The 24,443-nt window shown below is 36.7% G+C and overlaps 1 protein-coding gene across 1 annotated transcript in view; it reads left to right on the forward strand.

Moving 5' to 3' along the window:
• RAPGEF2 (Rap guanine nucleotide exchange factor 2) overlaps window positions 1–24,443 on the forward strand; it is a 185,625-nt gene that overhangs the window by 63,729 nt on the left and 97,453 nt on the right. Inside the window, exon 4 of the mRNA XM_053975949.1 lies at window positions 11,317–11,400. Within this exon, the coding sequence (XP_053831924.1) occupies window positions 11,317–11,400 (84 nt within the window). The remainder of the gene's footprint in view (window positions 1–11,316; window positions 11,401–24,443) is intronic.

A 24,443-nucleotide genomic window follows, 5' to 3' on the forward strand; every position in this document is an offset into this window, starting at 1 on the left:
TCATGTGAGGGCTGTTTGATATTTCTGTGTGTATGCATCAGTGGTGCTTGGTTTACTCTTTCTATAAGGAAACCTTGTATATTTTTAAGCTTCCCTTATTTTCTTCACTAAGAATATTGGATTGGCAGAAAATATGTTAAGGTTTGCTGACCTGCAGTCTAAAGTCGCTCAGTAATAAAACCTGATGTTTCTGACTTGCCAGGCTGTAGCACAACACAGTTTTGTGATTACATTCCCTGTAGTTTGAGCAATTTAATTTGGAACTAACTTAGTTATTGCTTGTATTGTTTTTAAAAATTTGAAGGAAACTCCAGTCCAGGTTATTGTGAAGTGGTTTTTTTTTTTTTTAAGAGATCCTTCAAAAGAAGTCCTGATAGGGTATATGCTTCTACCTCCCACATGTCCCTACTGAGAAGATTTCATTTTTGATTAAAGATCTTAACAGTAGATTACTTTGTAGACTACTGGTTGTGATGGTGGTGATTCCTAAAAAAGGACAAATGTTTAAAAAAGAGTAGCTATCTCTTGGACATCTTGAACTGAATTTTAGTATTAATGTCTCTGGCTGGAAAAAGCTCGTCTAATGTCAAAGTGTTTGTGTGCTTTTATGTAATTCAGTTTGCAACCTTTAATGAAATTCAGCATGGAGAAAGAAAAGTAGAAGTTGTATATATAAACTGGAGATTGGAGGGGAAAAATGTTGCGTGTAAAACGCAGCTATTACTGCAGAGAACATTCACAGCTGAAATGAGAAATAGCAAGCTGATTAGTTTCTGAGTTACTGACTGTGGTAGGCAGGTGTGAGACAAAAAGCTGTACAGTTATGTTGTGTCTTGATTTTTTCCTCATTCCCAGTTTGTCATGCAGTCTGGAATGAAAAACATCTACTTGTATTAAGACTGTAGTGTTTGTGTGGTGGTGGAATGGGGAGGGAAAAGGGGATGAGAAATGGAGCAGGCTGTAAAAAAGAGAAAGATATGTATTTTCAGCTGATTATTTTTGAAATTTCCGTGATTAAATTAAATTTTCAGGTCTATTAGTAGTAATATCACCATCCAGCCTTAGCCAAGTTTTCAGAATTACATGACCATGGCAAATCACAAGACCCAAACACATTAGTGTTGGGCTAGTCATGGAGCCTTCTCCAGGACTGGCTTGGCTCAGCCATCAAATCCTGAAACAAATAAAGTCTGGAAAGGGAATAAAGGAGCAGAACTTCTTGGTAGCTACTCAAACATCAGTTGTTTTCTTAGATGAAAATGTTAATGTCTTTCGTGAGGTAGAGAAGAATGTCTCAAAAATGCTGCAGGGCAGTAGGTCTGTGCAAGGACAGGTGAGAAATAGATCTGTGAGTAGTCTTTTTTAAGAGTGGGAATCCAAGAGTCACACTTTGAAGTCCTACAATAAAAAGTGGCATTTATCAAATTCACAGTTCTTTTACAGTAACATATTGCCCTAAAGACCCTCAGGAGGACAGAAGCAGTGCATGTAAACCAACAAAAAGTTATGCAAAGTTTCTGCATAGCCTGACTTGAAGTGGGACAAAAGTGAGCTGAAACTATCTTCTTTAGCTATTCACACACACACATGCTCAGAGAATATTCTGAGTTGGAAGACTCTCACAAGGATTGTCATATCCATCTCTTAAGTGAATGCCCCATATAGGGATCAAAACCACAACCTTGGCATCATTAGAACTCTGCTTTAGCCAACTGAACTCTTCTCAGGGTCTCATGATTTTTAAACAGGACAGTGCTGCTGAGACTACCTTACTGAAATTGTGTTAAGATGGAGTGCTTTTATAGATGCAATGTCTGTGGTCTATAGCTATATATGTTTGTATCTTACAGATAACTTAAGAAAACTTAAGTCCTAAAAGACTGCAGAAAGGAATTGCTAGAGAATTTCCCAAGTAAGAAGTGATAAGAAGAACTGGCCTCAAGCTGTGCTGGGAAGGTTTAGGTTGGATATCAGAAAAGATTTCTTTACAGAACTGGTTGTCAAGCACTGGCACAGTCTGCCCAGGGAAGTGGTTGAGCTGCCATCCCCGGGGGTATTTAAAAGACGTAGATGTTGTGCTTGGGGACACGGTTTTAGTGGTGAACACAGAAGTGGTGGGTTAATGGTTGGGTTTCATGATTGTAAAGATCTTTTCTAGCCTAAATGATTCTATGATCTCTGGGTCAGTATCAGAATTTTCAGGTAGATCTCAGCAGGCAATACGTGTATTCATTCATGCTTCTTCTATATCCATAGGCTTCTGTGGAAGTTCTGCAGCAGTACATTTAATAATGCAAAGAAGTTCTGCAGCAGGGCTGGCCTCTTCTGTTTTGTCCTGAAAATTTTCCTAAAGGTGTATTGTGCCTTCTAATATTTGGGCAGTTGCCAAAATATTACTGGGATACTGCCAGTTCTGCACTGCAGTAAATCAGGAACCTGATTCATATGTTGTGTTGTGGATATATTTTCTGTGGGGAATTTTTAGGCAATGTCTATCATTAAAATAAACACATTCAAGGACTTGGCAGTTGTATTTGTATAAACAGACACTGAATCAAGGCTTCTTAATAGTATCAGTGATCAATGGGACAGTCTGTTGGCTTTGCACAGCCAGTTCCAAATTTGTGTTGTTGTTTGACCTGATTTTGAGACTTCCTTGAATGATGACTGAAGTAATGTTTTTGCACCTTCTTTACTGTAAATGTTTCACTGAAAGCTGTCATATTTTTGGTGTAATTCTGAGAACTTTGAGGCACTCAAAGCTTTGGTTTTGGAGACGCATTAGAAAGTTGTAAAGATTTGTCTGACTTGCCTTCAGAGTGTTTTGGGTGCAAGATCATTTTATTTTGCTGCTTCTGTTATTGTTTTCTGGTGATTAGGAGACTGTAATTTTTGTTCTGAATTTTTCTTCTGATATGAAGGGCTAATTTACTGTACAAGTTTAATATCAAGTCTTCAATGACAATAGGTCCATTAGCTTGTGTGCATATATTTGTATAATGTATTTATTGATTGCATACTTAATCCACTGTCTTAGACTGACAGGCATTAATGACACTCTGTAATAATCTCTAATTTGACCAAAGTTCTTGTTTTATTTCACTGATTTTTATTTCAGAAGATTTTTTAATATCTCTGAGATTTTTTATATCTCAGAAAAAAAATTACAAATAACTTAATTATTCTAAAGAAAAATATACTTCTGATTTTTTTTTCCATGAATATGGAGGAATTGTTTCTTGTGGTCCATTCTTCTGCATTTCCCATTGTTGCTACTAGGAATCAAGACACAAGTTTTCATCTTGTATCCAACTATAATCATGGACGTAACTTGAAATATGCACACTGTTTAGTGAAAATCAGAAGTTCAAAATTCTGAGTTTTCAGTTTTGTTACTGAATAATTTTAACTGTGTTTTAAATTTATTCTTATTTCTAATCTTCACTCTAAATATAACTTCAATATGTTCATATAAGAAGAAAAGTATTTCAAAATTGTGTGTGGCTGATGCATCAATTACCAATCTCTTTTACTTCTGTGTTTGGGCTATACCTCTTAATGTGATCAAGAGCATCCGAAATGCTCTGGCAGATGTCAGGTAACTGCTTAACTGGCTTAATAAGGAGGATTAGAGGCAGTGCTGGCAGTGTTAGTAAGCAGTTTTCTGGTTACTCTGTGTTTGAACACTACAGTGCTAGTGGGCAGGATCTTCAGGCAATGAGATGTCTACCTGAGAGAATTGTTCAACTTAGACATGTTTGACATCCCAAGGTACCTCAAGGCTAATGTCTAATTCTGGCAATGATTATTCAGTTAAAACAATAAACTACCTATAGCTCTCAGCATAGAGAGGATAACCAAAATGAGCAAAGAGAAACAGACAGATTAATCTGCTGGAACAAGATCCTATGGAGCATGAGCGTGCAGAGCAATGTTCTTTGGGATTTCTTCTTGTGTAGTGCTTAAATGTCTGAAAGAGCTCCCAGTTCTTACACATCAATTTCTATTGTTTCTGCTTCTCTCAAGTGGAGACCTGGGAACATGAGCAATGTCTTTGGAATTACTCTGCTTACTTTCTGGAGTTTATTCTACTCTGAACAACACTGAATATGATGACATGAAAATGTAATAGGTGCACCTCGGTTTGTAAGTTATTTTATCAAAACAATTACAAGTGTTATAGATTGTAGGATGATGATATTACATCCAGTTTAAATGTAAATCTTGAATGAATCCTTTAGTGGTTGGAATTTTAAAGAATTATTGTCTCCATAAATCAAACTAGCTTTTTCACAACTAAGAAATTGTTCTTGCTGAATTCATGACCTTTTTATGACAAAGCTTGAAAATAGCTCTGAATGGAAAGAAATTCTGGATATTGAGGATGACTTAAGTTAGGGGTCCTTCCAGCATCTGGAATTGCTGGAAGACTAGTGTTGGAGGGAGAATGACTCCTCTGTAGCGTAGGTCTCAGTATAGACACAAGTGTAAAAGGAATATTAAGCAGTAATTATATGGAAGTAATTTCCATGCTTGTTTCCACTGAGACCTGCATGCTATTTAGCTTTTTTCATGTGCTGTTTTAAAGAGATGGCTGAGAAGCCAATGACCAAAGGTGGGCAGAAGAAGAAAAACTTTTGTTTAGCATGTGCTTTCAAGTCCAGGTGCTGAATTTTGCACTCAAGTGATGTCTTATTTGACAGAATTAAAGCATGTTTGACAGCTGTCATCACAAAGAACTGCAAATTCTTGCTACTGTACCCACTTACGATGATCGTTATCCCAGTTGAACCTGAGTAAGCATGTGCTGAATATGATTCATTATTCCAGAGGTTTTAGTAGTACTGTGTCTCATTTTGATGGAGAATGAGAATTAAATGGATTACTGTTTTTAAAATCTAGCTATTTCTAAAGAAGTCTTAAAGAAAAGTGATGCATCAGGACCTGTTAGGATAGAGGAAGACACTACAGATGGTTTAGATATTTGAGATTTATTCCTTCTTTCAACAGGGTGATCTTTATTGTAGCTAAATATTTTGGAGGGTTTTCAGCATCTTAAGTAATCAGGAAATCTGAAAGCTAAAATTGGAACACCTGTGCTACTGTAAACAGATGCGTTACAGAATTTATATGTGTGGTGGACATGTTTTCTTGTGAAGAATTTCTTTGATATGCTCTTTGATATGCTATAAATATATAATTCAGATATATAGTTACAAATGTGTAGTTGCAAGCATGCAAGCACTGCTGATTACTTTATATAGAAATAAAATATTTGTAATTAGAAAATAAAGCTTTAGTTTTAAGTAGTGTATATGTAGCTACTTGCTGGTCTGGTAATAAGAAGCTGCCTCTTATCGGGGTATAAATAGATCATGGCATGAAGAGTTTGATAGAAGTGCTAGAGACTGTGAGAGAGCCTGGAAACTTCTTGGATTTTGTCAGTCTTGAGATTTATAAGCACTTCTTGATTTTTGAACTTTGTGTGCCTCTGAGGTCTCAGAGAAAACACTCATATGCTAAAACATGTGAAAGCCTCAGTCTGAAAATACTGTCTAAACTCATCAGTGCTGACAACCCAATGATGTCATAGGCCATTGCATAATTGCACAATTGAAGTTTCTAGACAGAACAGTTAGTATCAGCTATGAAGTTTCTTTGCATAGTTCTATTTTCAGTTTTTTGTGTGATTTTCAAAGCAGAAAGGCGTCCTGTCTGGCTGCAGGTTGTAGTTGTGTTAAAGGACTACGTGAAGGAAGCTGGACAGGGAAACACAATGGGAAGGCATTGCAATCCAATTTATGACTTTCCATTTCTAGCTCCTGAATTCCTGTAAGTCAAGTTCTCTGGCATTCTGGGAAATTATATATAGATTCCTCAGGAAATCCTCTGCTCTAGAAAGTGCTGTAATACAAAAATCAGGATTTCAAGGAGATTTATTCAAATTTTGTTCAACTAAAGTTCAGATTATGAATAAAAACTGCACATTGCTGGCTTTTTTGGTATTGGCTTTCAATTTTGCACCACTGTAAGGTTGCTGCTAGAACCTGAATATTCTGAAAATCTATTAGTAGGTAGCTCTATCATAGTAGTTACAAAAGAAGAACATTAAATCTTGGTACTGGAGTATTTTTGTTGTTTTTTCTGCAGAGCACAAGTCTTATTTTCAGGACTGAATGAGTGTGTATTGATTTTGTTGTTGTTACTGCCCCTAATGAGTGACTTTGGGGTTGACTTTGTTATGATTCTCTGCAGGATAAATTGCTTGTGCCATCTAACTTTTGTGGCAATAAATCTTGATTTCTGTAACTAGGGAAAGTGGATATCTTTGCTGCTTTTGGTAGGCTGTATAACTTTTAACAGTCCTAGGTTTCATCCAGATAAATACCCAGAACAGTAGCTGAGCTGAAGAAACATCCCAAAACAAACAACAACTTTCCCCCAGTCTTAGCTATTTGAAGCAATGTATTCTATCACTTAAGGCTAAAATGTAAATTATTGCCTGAAAGGGTCTTTGTATGCCTGCTTGGAAATGTACATGTGTCAATAGTTCCTGATTTCAATTATTTCCACTCCCACTGTGCATATGGCCCTGGAAGAGTGGAGGGAGGGAGCAGAGAGGAATTCAAAACCAGAAAGGAAGTGCTGTTTGCTGGGTTAGGTGAGCTTTGCTTTCAGCCTGATGTGGATCATGGAATCATTAAGGTTGGAAAATAGCTCCAAGATCAGAGTCCAACCATTAGCCCAGTACTGTGAGGTCTGCCACTAAACCCTCTCCCCAAGGAGATCTATACATTTTTAAAATAGTTCCAGGGATGGTGACTCAAGCATTTTCCTGGGCAGCCTGTTACAGTGTTTGACCACCCTTTCAATATCCAACCCCCATCTGGCCACAGCCTCCCTTCAGGCAGTTGTAGAGAGTGATAAGGTCTCCCCTGAGCCTCCTTTTTTCCAGGCTAAACACTGCCATCTCTCTCAGCTGTTCCTTACAGGACTTTGCTCCAGACCCTTCACCAGCTCCATTGCTTTGTGGAGCTTTCACTGCACTTCCAGTCTCCTCATGTGTGACAGCTGCTACTTCAGTGGTTGTGGTGGTGCTGGACATCAGTGGCATCCTTACTAAACAAGTAATAGGAAAGATCTTACCTCAGCAGATGTCTTTCCTTTTTACATCAGCTTGAGTGACAGGTGCTATGGACCTTCCCCTTAAGTCTCCTAAGCTGAAAAAACCCCATGTCTCTTGAAGGATGCCTTTGTGGAAAGGTTATCAGCATCAATCCTGCTTCTGCTAATTCCTGATGAAGTGCTTATGTGGACTTAATGCCCTACTGCAAACCGAGTCAGGGAAGTGTCCCGTCTGCAATAAAGCTGTTAAAGAACAATTTGCTGTTGTCTCTTCGGCAGTAGAAATATCTTTAGGACAAATAAAGTTTCTAGATTCTTCTGTGGGCTGCCAGGGGGAGGCACTATTCTAGCAGTGAAAGAAAACTTTACAATTAGGCTTATTTTCTAGAATTCAGTTTTAATGTTTAAAATACAATGTAAAATGTGACTACAAAGAAAACCTTTCAAATATGAGTCTTCTCTGTTGGGTAAAATGGTATTTGCATGAGTCCTCAAGTGGTCTGAAGTAGTACTTTTATAGTTCAGCATCTGCTTCTTCTATAGTTGCTTCTGTCTTTCATGACAGGCACAAAAGTCCTGAAGAATGCAAATGCATTGTTGAAGAACAAATGTCAAGCATAGTACAGAAAACATGGAAGCTTGATTGAAAGCCACATGATGTTTGAATAGGATTGTGGAAAGCCCAGAATCCTTAAAATGAAAGAATTGCACGTGTTTCTTGTGACAGTATTGTCTAGCAAAAGCAGGCTGCCAAATGGCTTTGTTGAGGCTTAATTGTAATCAACTGGGAGTATAACAAGTGTTAAAAGTGCAAGAGTTAAATATATTTTCATATGAAAGGAATAGATCAGTGTTTCATTTGCCTTTTTTTTTTTTTTTTTGAGAAAAGCGTGTGGGTTCTGGAGAAAGAAATGTGTTTGCTATACATGTGGGATTTTTTAAGATGTTTTGCTCAAGACTATATTAAAACACTACTAGTTGTAAAAATGAAGAGAATTAATACCCTATCTGTGTTCTTTGCTCTTGAAGACTGTCTTGGAAATATTTATGATGTTTTGGCTGACAGTGAAAGTTTTAGAAGAATACAGAGTGTATTTCAGGGAAGATACCTTGAATGCAGACACGTTCTGTAGTAATATTCCACTGCTGTGACACAGTGATATTGAAGTGTTTTTTATTTAGATAAATTAAAGTGTTGAGTTCAGTAGATATGCATGATGCAAATAGCTTAGAGCTTAGAAATTCTCAAATGTAACTGTAAAAATAAAGCTAGTTATTAAGTACACATAAAGCAAAGGGAAAACAAGTCCAATTAGATAGTATTCCTTAAGTTTGATTTATTTTTTTAATCAGTTCTTTTAGCTGTCAAATGAGTAGATGCTTCATTTGATTATATACCAGGTGGATAAAGTATGATGTTCATGACAGATAAGTGAGAAGGAGCTCTTTTGAAGAGCCAACTTGTAGAGAAAGAGAATAAACCTGTGAATTGCTAAAAAGAAGAGATAAAACTGAGTTGGACAATTAACTGAGTGAAGAGTCATGCTGTGTGTGATTAAATAAGAAGAAATCAAACTGCTGCAGTTGAATGCATAATCATTCTAGGTGTTTGTTAAGTGATTCAAAGGTATATTCAAAAGTAGCCTTAAGAATTTGCATATTGAACATATTGACAGATGCTTGTGAAAGCCAGTAGCTGCTTTTCTCTTTGAAGTTAAAAGATATCCAATGAGAAAAGATAACTGAAGCCACTTACAAATAGGTGGTTTGAGAGAGGATTTCAAAAGGTTAATCAGGTCTTAAAACGAGGAAAATAAGAGCTTGGATGTTAGTAGATATGTGAAAGTTAAAATACTTTCTCTTGGCTTAATTTTTTTCTGCTTCAATTATTTTATCATTAGAAATGCCTTTCTCGAAGCACGGGAAGATCTTCTAAATTACTTTTGCTTTAGAATTATAAAATCTGTGACCCCAGGTTCTGTTCTGTCATACTACACTTCAATACTTGGTCAAACTGCCAGATTTTAGGAAAAAGAGAAAAAACCACCCCCAAGACCACAAAACTTATTATGTGATAATATAATGTGCTGTAATCCACATGGAAAAAATATTATTCACATTCTAGTACAGTTACTTCCCAGGTATTTGGGAAATCACTTTGTCTATATCCTTTGCTGAAAATTTCTATTTCAAAAACTTTTAACTGTGATAATTAGTCCAGATTATTTGTATGCAGAATGACAGGTATTAAAGAACATAATGAAAAACCTAACAGACCTGGAGTTCAGCAGCAGTGCTGTTGTATACCTGTCAGCATAGGATTTGTGGGGGAAGAAGGAATGGCTGTGTAACTTAACTCAGGTGCAAGTTAATGTTTTTAAGAATTATATTTTTATTGGAAGTGCTGGGTTTTTTTTGTGTTTAACTGCTTAAACCTGGTTCTCTGCACTTATGCACAGTGTTGATTTTTCTAGACCAACAAGTCTGAGGGTGATACAGGCCTATGTGAGAAGCAAGCGAGGCACATTTCAGAATAGGCAGCTTAGAACACTTCAGCTACGTGAATCAAAATGCTGTTGTTTTAGCTGTGGGACTTTGTTATTGCTTTGTTTTCTATGGTCTATCAGTATAAAGAAGTATTCCTGAAATCTTGATTTTGAAGATATTGTCACAAGATATTGTCTAGTATGTGTGGCTGACCATCACTTCACTGGTCAGGACACTGGCTGCTAGAAAAGAAATACAGTCTCCATCTTCTTGTTCAGTTCCTCTGTTCTTGGCCATAGATTTTGTCCCCTCAGTTTCCTCTGCTAATTTTCTATGTTTCTGTCTTTTTTCTTATGCTAATATTATACAGTGGAAAATGAAAATGGAACATGTTTTTAGATTGGATGGTTTGCTCTCAACTCTTTTAGGCTTGCACATTTGTTTTGAGGACTTCTGTGTATTTACTTCTTAAATTGCAGTTCTTCAAATGAAAAATACACTGCTAACCTGTACATTGCCTACTAAGATTTAAGATTAGATTTTAATGCTATGCTGCCATCATTTTTAAAAGGTGTGGGCTGTTCTTACTTGAAGTAGACCTAGTTGTTGCTAACGACTTGAGACATATAATTTAAAAAAATGAAGGTGCTACAAATTTATTAAGTAATCTGCATCTCTTAGTGTCGCTAGGGATGTGGTTTTGCATAAGAATGCTCATGCAATTCATAACAATGAACTCCATTAGTCTTGAATTCAATTAATCTGTTTCTCTGGAAGAAGCAGGAGTGGTGGAAACTGAAGTACAGTAGAGAGATTCTCAGCACTGACTGTCAACATGGAATGAGATTCTACTGCAGCTATTTCTAGCAGCCTTAATCTATTTTATTTTCCTGTCCAAACATTATTTGAACTCACTTATCCAAAAAGAATCTAAGCATATGAAAAGGATTGTATTACTCAAGGAGCAACATCTGAATCTACAGTAGAATGAACTGTGCCTGGATGACAAAGTCTTCCTCATCCACTTCCTCTACAGGTTGAAGAGAGGGGAAGAGAAACTTTTTGCCCCTTTTGTTGGGAATTTATTCTGGTGCTGGGAAATGATGTGAAAGGGGCAGTCTTAGCAGCAGCAGATAATGATGACTGGCAAATCTGATGTAGATTTACTGTCTGTAAATATCTCTTACCTTGTGGAAAGGCATGCTGATGCAGAAAGGAAAATTTTTGTCTTGAAGAAAGGGTTGAGAAGAAGATGGCTAGTATTGGGAAAGGATGCCTTTATTTATAGAGGGAAAGATGCTACAGCTCTCTTCAGCAAGAACTGAAGAGCTGTTATTCTTTTTCAATGCATTTGATAGAATACAGTGCAGTATATTTACTGCAGCTTGGCTTCCTTTAATCACTTACAGTTATATTTAATTTGAATTGGGCTCTTACCAAATGGATGGATAGATGCTTTTAATAAAGTCAAGTAAATGAAATTGAGCATTCTAATAATGTATATATTTACAGATGGAAATTAGAATAGTTTAATGGAATTATTTTTTGAATAATTGAATTGTGTCTTCCTTCCATAGTTTGGAGCATTTTTGCCTCTTTGATGTTCTTTGTAGTGCAAATTTGGTGCTGCTGTGAGTAATTTAAATCAAGTGTTTTAAACTGTGTTATCTTTTTTTTTTTTTTTTTTTTTTTTAATTATTCCAGCCCTGATGATATTGGTACCTGTTGGTATATCCTGCTGTCTGGTTCAGTCTTCATTAAAGAATCCATGTTTCTTCCAAGGAGCAGGTATGTCAGCTATGAATATACTCCATTCTATATTTTAAACATAAATCATGAGATGTAGAGAACTTTTAGAATTAAAAGGCAGTGGTTTATATTTAATGAATCACAGAAGAACAGATCTAAACACACATCTCCTGCCTTTAGTAGCTGTTTCATGCCCATAGCTAGAATTGAAAGTCCATCTTTGTGGACAGTTATACACATGTGATGCAAATGTTGTCGATTTAAAAAGTAAAACCACTAAAAACCTGACAAATTGGAGTGAAGTACTGAGTAATCTCTTCCTGTGAGTAATCATATGTCAAATTATAGCATGCACTAGAATTTGGATGTGGCTATTTCCTTTACTGCACAAATCTTTGGTGCATGTTTTAGTATATGCTTAGATCACGTTACTGCTGCTTCTGTATAATGTTGTGTTTCATGCAAATGGATTTTCAATGAAGAGCAGTTTCTTAGATGGAAAAAAAAAGTGTGAGTGTGAGGTATTCAACATTTATATTGCTCCAGTAAAAAAAAAAAAAAAAATTTGAGCTAGGGAAAAAAATGCAAGTGATGGCAAGGATTTTAGACTAAAGTGACTAAGCTTGATCGTTTTAATGGAAGCAGAGCAGAATTATTTTAAAATGCTGGTTATATGCATATTCATTCAGACCACCATAAAAGGCTGCTTTGAAATGTATGGCATGTAATAAAATTTGTGAAAGGCAGAATGAAAGAATGACCCATCTCTGTTCAGCATCATGATAATGAAAGAACTGGAAATTTTTTTTACATTTTTAAAAGTTGGGAAACCAATTCATGGCTAGTGTTGGTTGGTGTATGAGATATTATATCTTCAAATCTGCCTTCCAGTGGGAGAGCAGTGCAAGTTCTGGGACTTCCATTTGATGATGGTGGTGTGTTCTTGGTGAAACTAAGTATCTTGTGTCTGTCAGGTACTGCTCATAAAAAGGTATATAAGATGTGCCATTGAATAGTTAATGCTGAAGTTGCAAAACTGATTATTGGAAAAAGTAGCACAACAACAGATTATAGGAGCACTACTTCTGGCAGAGTGGAAATTGTCCCATGTGTCATCCATGAGCAGGCAGTGCTAGGACAAAAGCTGTCAGAAAGTGCTACCTTTAGGCGCCAGGAGAAGAGATATATAATATCTGAATTAATGTAGGGTGGCTGTGTATAGTCCGTGGCAAGAATCTTCTGTTCCTCTTAAAGCAATGCTTGTGCCTCACTCACTTGGGCACTTGTAGAGAGGTGAGATTTAGTAAGATAAACAATGAGCTTGAGACACTTCCTGGTAGAATGAACAGAAAATTACAGATCCTGTGGCAGTAAGCAGAGCATTAAGTGCTGTTCATGTGGAGAAATGTTTAAAATGACATCTGGGACAGAGTCTAATACCTTAGTGAAATACAGGCATGGAATTTGTGATACAAAGAGGTTTTATAGTTGTGGATGAAGTTAAGTAGATGTCAAAGCTAGTGTGTGGGGAAGCAAAGGCAAGAAGGATGATTTGAAAAAGATAACTGAAGTCCATGAAGGCAAAAATAAGAAACTTTAATTACATAAGATAGAAAGTATTTCAGGAGAGTAAAACCAGAGTCTTTCTAGTGAGGGGCTTTGTGCTTAGAAACTGTAGTCATTGAATGGTAGGTGAGTGCCATTATTAAAATTAAGGGCAAGGTTAATCAGGATTTTTTCTTTGTAAATGAATAAGTTGCAATTGGGCTTTGGGCTCAATTTTAAAATTTTAAAATTGCATATCCATGAATAAGAAATTTGGCAAAAGTGAGAGGGCACCCAGGTTAAATTTCTGATTTGGAATACTGGTGGCTAATAAATTATTTATGGATTGATTTATTTAGTAAAAAAATGGCCTGAGAAGAAAATTAAGTTTTCCAGCTTTACTTGTACTGCCAGTGAACTGCTGGGAGAGAAATAGCAAACTGCTCAGTTATACAAGCCAGGCAGAAGAGAATGATTGGCAGAAATGCTAAAGTAAGGTTTTATGATGCTCAGAAAAAAGGGAGTGAAACCTACTGAAAAGGCTGCTGTCCAGAAAGAACTGATAAGGTGGTATTCTGGAATCTAAGCAGTAGTGTCAAAAGTGGACAGAAGACAGTTACTGGATAAGTGTTTGCTGAAACTGACTATTTGCATATACAGAGAGTAAAAACCTCAAGGGCCTTTTTGAGCATTGCATAATTTGTGCATCTCAATGTCCTATTACTGCTGAAATAAACTGGCTATGGTTTAGCAAAAGGAACACATCCTCATGCATCACTGACATCAAGTGATAGGAAGAGACCTAAACATTGCAAAGTAAGATCATCTAATTTTGATTTTGTTTGTCATTTGAGTAAACTAAATTTGCAATAGTAAATTAATATTTACACTATTTTAATGTGGGGTTTTTTTCAGGTTAATCCATTTTATCTTTGCCCATCTAAAAAGCCACTAGGATATTTTTTTGCAACATGTGTAGCTTGTGATTAAGAGAGCAGGATGGATCCAAGAAGTTTATGTAGGAGCAATCAAATATGTAGAAAGCAAGAAGTATGTTCCTTTATCCAAATCCAATTGACTCAGAAAATTCTCATTTCCCTAACTTTCTTTTCCCACAGCCAAATGTAATTCACCCCTAAGCATCTCCCCATCCAAAACTCCTCATTTTTTTCCCACTTTAAAACTATTCTCGGTTTTTTGTCAGCCTGCCCCATGCACCTGCAGCAAAGTACTTTGGACAGGTTCTCTGTGCTGCTGATCCTTGCTCAGACTGAGGGCTTCCCCATGCCTGTCGTCCTGACCTGCTCAAGCTCAGCTTCACTGAATAATGGCTGACCAAATTTAAAATGAGACACATATTGTCATCCTACCAATTCCACCCCCACCCCAAACCCTGAATTTCAAGAGCATTTGCTAGTTTTTTTTGGATTTCACTCTTTTGAAATGAATGTCTTTACATGCCAGAACAAAAGTAGTATCTCATGGTAATTTAGACAGACCTAGTGGACAAATCTGCCTACAAATTTGCAGGTTTGTTCTCAGTCCTGTGCAGAATTCAGCCTTAGTCTTAAAACTTCATGGCAATTGGATGTGAGTCTGTAATGAACAGGATAGAGGGCTGTCACTAGATTTGAGCTGACACTTGCAAGTACCTTAGTGCATTTGACTGCCTATGCTCAGCATATTATTTGCATTTGGGTCCTCTATTAGCCGATTTGCTTGCATTAGTTTTAGATGCAACATCCTCAGACTGGTTGGTGAGGAACACTGGAAATGCTCTTTTGTTGTATATGTCATGTCACGTAAATTTAATGTATTTCTTTCTTCCAAATCATTCTGTCCATGGCTTTCATTTCTAGTGTTAAGATACCATTTAAAAGTCTTTCATTAGAGAGTCTAGGTTTGGCAGATAGTTAATACATAGTTGGAGAAGAAGAATGTTTTACAAAATAACCCCTTCCCCCACCATGAAGATATCTAAAAGATGTCTAAGAAATGACCACCCCCCTGCTTTTGCACTGCTGTGGCTTAGGAACAGCACACTCTAATTTAGTGCCCCCTCTCAGTGAGAGTCTCCCAAAGCAGACGCCTCTCACTCCCCTCTCTGGTGGGAGACACAAAGGCAGAGATCATGTGTTGGGATAAGAACAATTTACTGGAAGCAGCAATGAGATAAAAAAATGGACAGTAACAGCAGCAATACTACTAAAACCTATGGAAAGAAAAAATAGTACAGCAGTCCAAAATGAGCCAGCTTTGTAGTGTATGAGATATGGCCAAATAGCTACCTGTTGAAATAGTTTGAAACAAGTGTCAAAGCTGCCAATTTTTGACAAAGTTTTATAATGCACTGGATGACTTGTAAAATTGCTTGTAATTAGCTACTGGACAAGTCTTTAATTTCAAATTTAAAAAGCGAAGTTGTTCAAGATGGGATATTGGAATACATGAAGTCCTAAATTGAGTATTTAGCTTTGGGAACTTTTAATATCTAAACTGTGTCTAGTTTTTTTTTTTTTTTTTTTTTTTTTTTTTTTTTAATAGCATGAGTTTAATTTTATTTCCCTGTTGTAATACAGTTTAACTTGTATTTATTCAAATTCCCAGCCATCAGCTAACAAATAGTGTTCATAAGATAAGGCTGGATTTTATGGTCTTTAATTTATTATTTTCGGAAAATATACAGTCCACAGTTTTAAGGAATTGTGCTCTGAACAATTAAAGCTGCCATTTATTTGGTGGCATAAGCTAAAGCTTTATCTTGTTCTCCTGTTTAATTTCTGTGAATTACAACAGTGAAATTGACAGTTTAATATGAGGAAGATCATCCCTCTTTACTTCTACCCCTTTCTCCCATTTTTTCTATTAATATTTGCAAACTTCTTCATTTACTCTAACATATCAGGCATCTATTATGTTAAACTAAACATTACTTAATTCTTTCCTCCCACCATGACCATCAAACTAGCACAAATTAACGCTTAGTCCCCTCATAATTTCCTCTGAGCATCTGTACCCTGAAACAGTTCATATGGTAGAATGAGGTTTATGTATGAACTCCAGAAAATAAATGAGCATAAAATGCAATTCCCTGAGGGCTGTCCTGGCTCTCCTGTGTTTTCACATGGCCACTGACAGCAACTATGTGACAGTCCCTCAAAATGTGTTTTGGAATGGGCTCCAGCTTGCCATGGCCTGCTGCATGCTCTCACCACATTTGGTCATTTGCTTCCCACGGGTCACACTTCCCGTATGGTTTTTTGTACCAGAGCTTTGCTTCTAGTGTAGACTCCACTGGGTTCTTTCGTGTTACGTAAATGGGAGCTGCAGTACCAAAAGGTCTCCTGGGTCTCCCACAGCTCACCTCGTGCCTGCTCTTGGCCTCCATGACCAGAGGATGCAGCTGTCTCTTAGCAGCAGCAAAATACAGAATTGCTGGGCAGTTTTTCTCAGTCTGTTGGCTCTGGTGCTTGGGGATTTCTGCTTTGCTCCTAGAATGCTTCCCAGCCCATCTGGGTAGTGTGTGCTGTGCTGCTTGGGCATCCCAGTGTGCTGACTTGCCACCCACAAACCAGGCTTTACACTTGGTTTTCACTGCTTGCTCATCTGCTGCTTCCTTGCTGCAGCCTCTTTTCCTTCACTGCTGCTGCATCCAACCAGTTCTCCCCTCACTGCCTCATGTGGTGATGCAGAGCTGCTTTCCCTTTGGCAAGTTCACAGATTTTACATACAAGAGCAATTATTTAAGCTTTTTCCTCTAATTAAAAGATTTAAGTTTTGAAGGTGAGAGAACATCTGTTTTTCACTATTTTCAAAATTAAAAGGGATATGTGTGTTTAAATATTGATGGTTTAGCCCTCTGGTCTTTCTCATACTAAAATAACTTAAAAAATGGAATGGAATATCTAATCATACTAGAGAGTCATTGAACAAATTATGGACTTCTTTTGAATGTGTGTAAAGCAATAGCAAAACTCAATTTATGTAGAAATGTTTTGTCCTCATCCAAGTGTATCCTCATTAACTTACAAAAGTAACATTTCAGGATAAAGTTTGTTAGGGATTTTGGCAGACTTTTTTATTTTGACAGGTAATGAATGTGAGTGTAATGGTGCTGGAGCAGAGCCCTTGGCTATCTACATACATTTATAGAGCTTTATGTATCTGAAACATACTTCCTAATTTTTGTGCTGTCTGAATCATGCTGTTTTGTATGGTTTACATATATCTAACTGATGGTGTATTTATATTCTGAATAGAGAATTGCCTTTGATTGATCTTTTTGAGTAAGTAAAATTATGCTGACAGCTTTAATCACAATGATAAAATCCTTTTCTCAGTATGACTCATATATTTGCAACTTAGTTTATTAATAATGGCTATTACTGGCTGACACCTATGAGATAACAGAATGAAACTGTGATTTTAACTGTGTGTGATCAGTATACATAAATATTTAAACCACGATTTAATATTAAATTTATATTTAATCCCAAAAAAGGGATTTTTTTTTTCCCCTAAGCAGGAAACAGAGTTTTAGAACAATGGACTTGTGGGAGGCTCAGAACTGTACTTTTGGGAGCTGCTAGTTTAGTTGTTTAAGCTGCAGAGGGAGTTGATCTAGAGCTGTGTGGAGCTTATTTAGCTTTTTCCAGGTTGTGAGTTGCTTATGGCTAAGGATTTGCAGCATTGTGATGGAAACATCAAGACCATACACTGGACATTTGTAGAGAAAAATAACCTCCCAGGTTATACTTTCAGAGAACATCTGTTTAAGTCTAAGAAGTTACTTGGAAGTGTATGCTTTGGATTTAGTTTGTCCTTGGAATTCTGTCTTGAATAGCAGATGAGAGATAGAAATGCTGCTGGATTTTCCTGTGACCTGTTTGTTGAGTTGGTATGTCTGTATCAAGCTGGTGGTGTTCTGGAGCCATACTCATGATTATCTCTAAGGGCTGGTGGGAAGGCATAGAGTGTGGTATTGTGGGCTGACCCCTCTGCTGCCTTGTCCTCTGTCTGCTTTGAATGCCCTGGTTCAGCATTTCAGTCCCATCAATTGAAACTGAGGCATGAAGGAGTGTGATCTTAGGGCTTAATCTAGGAAAGACTGAGATCATTAGCTGAAGGAGGAAGCTGGAAGTAGTAGTGATGTCAGTCCATTTATGACTGTGTAGCTATCATGAATTACTCACAATGAATTTTAAATAGACTTTGAGAAATAAACACTAATTGCTTTGTACTGTCTGCATTTACTCAAAAGACTGCATTTGTCCTTTTGGATGGAGACACTTACTGTTACCTGCAAGCAGAAAATTAGACTTACCCCGTAGCATGTGTGACTGTGATTACTTATTGAGGCTCAAATTCCTAGAGAAAATAAAATCTTGCTTACAAGAGGTGCCATTTTACTGCGAGTGCCTGATCTGGCCATCTACGTTGAATTTGCTAATCTCCTGTTGGTATCATGGTCAGTGCTACCAGTGAAATCCAGCACTCTCTCGTGTGTCATTGCAGGCTGCCTTGTGAGGTGCTGGAGGAGCTGGAGCTGCCATGGGGCTGTGGCTGAGCCCAGCTCCCTGAGGGCTGGCTGGCAGGCAGGGCATGTAGGGAGGGTTTCAAGTGAGTCTGACTTCATCATTTCGGACACAGTCAGCTCTGGCTGTAGCTGGATTAGCTGAACCATAAATTGATGGGCCTTGTGATGTCACCTGCTATTTCAGCAAAATTTGTGATTCAGAGCACAGGCTACATGTCACCCAAAAGTGTCCTTAGAGTTTGGAAAAAAATGGTGTACAGGTTTCTTTGAATATGAATACTTATAATTATTTTTACAGCTAATTTATTCTTTATCCCATCTATCTTCTGTTCTGCTGAGTAACTGAAGTGTTTATTGAGGTCTGAAACTAATCATGACAGTATTTGAGGTGTTGGCAAATAGAAGAGGAGACAATTCCTAAATGATGAGATTGGCTGGTGTCTGGTGTTGTTCCTGTCATATTTCAGTGCTACTGGAATTTTGTTTTTGTGAAGCTGATAAAATGTTAAGGGACTTAATCTATTACACTGGCATCTTCTGAAAACAAAAATAGAAATTCAGTGTGGTGTGCTTGCTGCTACCAGGCTTTCTTCCAAGTTTGTAATGACAAGATAACAATGAAGCTGAAAGTGTCAAATGACCTGAATAGGTTTTCAGTGAGCCTGAGTTGTTTTGGTTCCTCTTAAGGTGAGGAAGGCTTTCAGGGATGGAAATGCTCATGGTAGGAGAAAAGCAAACTTCAGGAGCTCTCATACATGCAAACCTTATACCAGTTTCTAGATGTGTGTACTCAGAGCTGCAGACTCCTGTCTCTTTCAATGCAGAAGACCTGACGATGAGCTTGAGAAGGTCTGGATCACCTGCCTGTGCTCAGGGGCATTTGTGGAATGTTCAGAACAATTTCATATGCTTTCCATAGGGGAGACACCGTTAATTGGTGGTGCAGAGCTTTCAGATTCAAGAGATCCTTGGGTTTGGTTTTTCATTGTTTCATTCATGGTAATTGTAAGCTGAGTCGAGATGACACTTCCTGCCACTGTCGGTACATTTAAAATAAGTAAAGAAGTTAGGCTTTTGTTACATTCTGTTTTATTCACTTCAGTGGTGTTTATCTTCTCCATTGAAACTGAGGGTCTGTGAAAATACTTAAAAGTTAAGTGTACCTACTATAATGAAAAAATGGCACTTCTGATATAGAGCCTAGAAACAAAGTACACATCATTATAAATCCAGACCACTGCTTTTATGGAGAGTTTTGCCTGTGAACCAATTTAGGTTCTTTTTTCATTTACTTTACAGATTAAGTATTATGAAAATTTTTCAGTGAGATATTGCCACTGTCAATGAAAAACAAAATCTGAGGTCACACGGGCAGTAAATTTTATCTGTGTGAGCATTAATGTATCTTAATAGCTCAAAGTAACTGAAAAGGACCATAAGGAAAAAATAAAATAAGCAGAAGAGTTTAGCAACGTAGATTAATGGGGCATAATTTTTGAGCAGAAAGACAGGAGAGCAAAAGAGAGAATCCTTTAAGGTAGCTGATAGAGGCAATGTAGTCTTTGATAACTCTGACTGATACCAACTCTCAGATCCCATTTCTTTAAATCCTAGACAGTTTGGGTTAAAATTTTGACGAATTTTTGAAAAAATATGCTGGAATAGTGATGGAGTTTTTTTAAGCTTTTTTTTGTTATTATCTTCCCCCACCTGCCCATCTGGGTGCAAAAAAGATTAAATCCAATGAACACATTCACTTTTTTCCTAATGACATTGTATTCTTATTGTTGAAAAATTTTGCTGCTTAGTTGATTGCCTGGTTTCTAAAATGTGCTGCAGTAAAAGCTGGCCTTGAAACAATATGATTTCATTGTTGACTCTTCTTTTTAGCTTATTTTGTGTCTCACTGGCTAGAGGCACCTTTCTAATTCCAGCATTAGGGTCTCTAATGGAGCATGTCACAATTTGAAGTCATTAAGAGGAACATCTAAGCAATCTTGTTCAAATTTGCTTTTGCTTTTACTGCTCTTCTGTGCATTATAATTATGTGAAATATTTTATTTCAATAGTACTCATACTCATGTTTTCTTTCTAAAATTTCGGTTTTGATTTTAATATTAAAAAGCTGTTTTCTGAAATAGTAATAAATTGCTTGCATACAAATGGGAATGTGAAAAAAAATTGAGAACTCTTTTTGAGAAATTACATAGGAGAAAATTCTCTGTGAAATAAAATAAATGGTTATTTAAAAGTTAAATGTGGATCAGGGTATCCACTACTGTTTGCATTGTTAATTATAGGTATCTATCTGAAGAAAATTGTTGCCTTTTCACAATGGATATTGCAGCTGGTGAGGTGTCCTATTATGTAATCGCTTCCTTCTGATTTAAGATTTCCTCTGATTTAGTTTAATAGTACTTAAAGTTTTGGTTAAATAGTACAAACCTGCAGAACATCAAAGCCCCCTTCAGTTACTTGGGAAAACTGCATTATAGGGCTCTTGCTGAGGTCAAAAGGAAGACCCCGTTTGTTTCATGTGCTCTGAGTCTCTGGACAAGTTTTAGAAGTGTAATGAACTGAAGTAATCTGGTTATTGTGTATCTCAAAATAGCAACGAAAGGAACTGTATGCAAAAATAACATAAAGAATACCAAAAGGAGAATTTATACCCATGTGGAGAGAGGGGACAGAGGACACTGCCTTTTCTTTGCCTCACATGAACCTCTCGGGATCTAAACTTTCGTACACTTAATTTTGCTGAACGACAATCTTGATAAGTGGAAGTAATGATGTTTACTTGTTTATTTGGAAGACTGTAGAATACCTGAAAGGAATTAGAATTATTGCCTTGATTCTTAGCATGGTTCCAGTACTGTAATTCTTCCATAAATGGTCTTTTTAACAAAATGTTGCTCCATATTGTAGAAGATTTGAAAATGTCTGAGAGTTTCTTTCAGTTGATACTAAAATTTTCAAATGTTCTGAAAAACAAATCCAGGGATACAAGATATGGTATCACATTTTAAGTGAGGAATAATTTATTTTTCAAATTATAATAGAAATAGCTAAAACAAAATTATCACTGCTGCTCCACTGGTTTACTTTGTTTATTCATTCACAAATATACAAATGTAACTTAAATACATCTTCTCTGTACACTAATTTATGGAAACTTGTTATTGAAGTAATGTGTACAACTTCCCAAGTGAATGAATTAGTTGTATTGAATGAGTTGAGCATGTAAGTGTGTGTGGAAAGTGTCAATATATATGATCTTATTTTACTTGTAAAAACCTAGATGACATGTCAAGTTATTTTAGTAATTTAAAAAAACCTGAAAATTTGCAATACCTTAATCATGAAAGTCTCTAGGGGGACTTAAAAATGCATATTATGTATTTTTCAATATAAAAAGTCTTCATTCAGAAACTAGCATCTAAAGTCTTTGTATGACATTGGAAAAATCCTCTGCTGTTTTAATGAATTTCATGAATGTTAATAAGCCAAGCTGTGTTTAGACAAGGTCTTGCCTCTTAAGTAATGTTTTCCAACAACTTCTCATTCTTTGAGACCATTATGTAGATCTTGTGATGTCACAGCAATCTCCATGGCAACACAGACGTCATTAACATGAAGCATAAGCAAAGCTGTCTTTATTCAAACCATTTATTTATTAATTTATTTATTTGAAAGAATAAGATAAAAAGTAGGTCAGGAAAAAACCTTTCATCTTTGAATGTTTTCTGAGATAAAATAATATGAGAACTTCTAATTTAAAACTAAAATAAGGGTAATTTTTCCCAAAGAAGGATCTATTCCCAGGTGTGCTGATGAGGTATCTGCCTTTGAGCTTTCTGTTCTAGATAGGTTGCAGAGCTGAACTGCTGCAACAAGCTAAATTTGTTGTTGCCTCTACTAGTAGGTTCCATTTTTGTTTATATAATCGTATATTTAGTCTGTGAACACAGGTAGTGAATTCAACAGAAAAATGCCATCAAAATGTTTCTTTAGTGTAGTATATATAAAAGGGTTGTAAAGGAACATTAAGTGGTATTCTTGTCTGAAAGGTATTCAGGATCACCTGCTACTATGAAGACCCTGAACATTTACCCTTTCTACAGTAGATTTGCAAAACAGTTAGTTATTCTTAAAAGTGCTTTTTCAGGTGGGGTTTTTAGCCATTTTTCAGCTTAATGCTTTAGTTTTGATGTTACATTATGAAAAGATAAAGTGAAAAATAAGATATTTGAAACATCATAAAATTACTTTATTTTTCTACCTAAACTAGCCAAACTTGCTACCATATTCAATCTTGTAACCAGGTAAAATTTTAAAATTAACCTCACTTTTCAAAACAATAGTCTGTTCTAAAAGACAAACTGTGTAAAGATCACAAATCACATGTTTCAGGGTTGACTGAGAGGACTTTCTATGGAAGCAAACCTCTCGAATCTAGCTAATTTCAAATTATTCACTGTGTGTTTTCAGGAACTTCTTTTGAAGTGCTTTCAGTAGTCAGCTATAAATTAGCAGATTAATGCAACCTCTGATCTGGGTTGCATTTGCATAAGAATTAAATCCCTATGAACATTACATAGATAAAGCACTATAGTCTGTAATCTGTAAGGATGCTAACTAAGTGTTCAAAATACTGAAGAGGTTCACTAAAGTTTCCAGCTGGAGTTTATCTTCTACACATTTTTAGCAGGAATTATTTAAAGTGTTAATTTACTATGAATGTGCTTATTCTATAATTTTAATATGATCTGATTAGTCATCAAGCATTCTCTCTGTCTGTTTGACTCGTTCTTTGCACCCTCCTGTTGCAGCAGCAGGGTTATTATCCTTGGCACCATGATTCCTCTTTCCCGACAGACAGCGGGTGGTTTGGGTCCCAAGTCAAACAGGGAGCTGCAGTGATGTCTGAGGCTTTTTTCTCTTGTGAAACACTTCTCCCAGGTATTATTAAGTGGTGTGTACTTAGCTGTGATATCGCAAGTGAGTTCCTTCCCTGACACATGAGCTGTTGTATCTGAGACTGTAAACATCTAAGCTATCGTATGACATTGGATAAGCCTAATCATCCTTATCCATGGCATGCAGTGAGCTCATGTCTCCAGGATTTGCAAGTAGTGACAGTTCTGCAAATGCCTCTTCAACTTGCCAGCATCTCAATTTTCTTTTCAACTGAAAAGCATTTCTGTAAAGTGGCTACTTGCTTTTGCTGAAAAAAAAAAAAAAGCTATAAATAGAATAACATTGTAGGAGTTAACAAGTTAAAAGAAATAAAACCTAATCTAGTTATTATTTTGATATGCAGATGACCACTACATTTTTATTAAAAGAAATAATTATTACAAGTCAAAAGCATCTTGGGCTTCCCTTGCATCTTTACTTGCTTTTCCTAAAAGACAGGCACTAATTCAAATGAGAATCAAAGAAGTCAACCTATATTATCAGATAATTTGATGTTCTGTATAATGATTCCCTGTCTTTTAGTTGGCAAACTCTTTCTTTCATGATTTCCAGCGTGCAGCTCTAAGCGTGGGGAAACCCGCTGCTGCCTTCCCTGCTTGCCCCATCCCCAGTGGAGCGCTGTTCACGTTAGAGTGGCTCTGCATGCATGACGGGCTCTGTCTTTTTTTCTGAGGGGTCAGAGAATGGCCATGCCAAATTCAGTTTTCATCAGAGCACTTATGCATTCCCCTGGGAATGGCTTGTACATGTACACGAGCTTCTTAATTGTAGCTTTCATCTTTTCCTTGGCAAGGATGAGTTGGGTGCAGCTCTGGGTTTCAGAGCGCACTGATGTGAAACCCAGCTAAACCTAGCTTGGCTAGAATAAACCATGTAGAGGGACTGATGCTTTTCATTCTGATCTGCACATACCAAAATGAAATATGGTTCTTAATGGAAAAGATGCATGAGGAGAAACTTGACTGAATCCCTTATTATCTCTCTAAATGACAGATAGAAAATAGTCCCCATTTTGTTTCCCATC

Source organism: Vidua macroura, chromosome 4 (genome assembly GCF_024509145.1).
Source record: "Vidua macroura isolate BioBank_ID:100142 chromosome 4, ASM2450914v1, whole genome shotgun sequence".
Taxonomy (NCBI): Eukaryota; Metazoa; Chordata; class Aves; order Passeriformes; family Viduidae; genus Vidua; species Vidua macroura.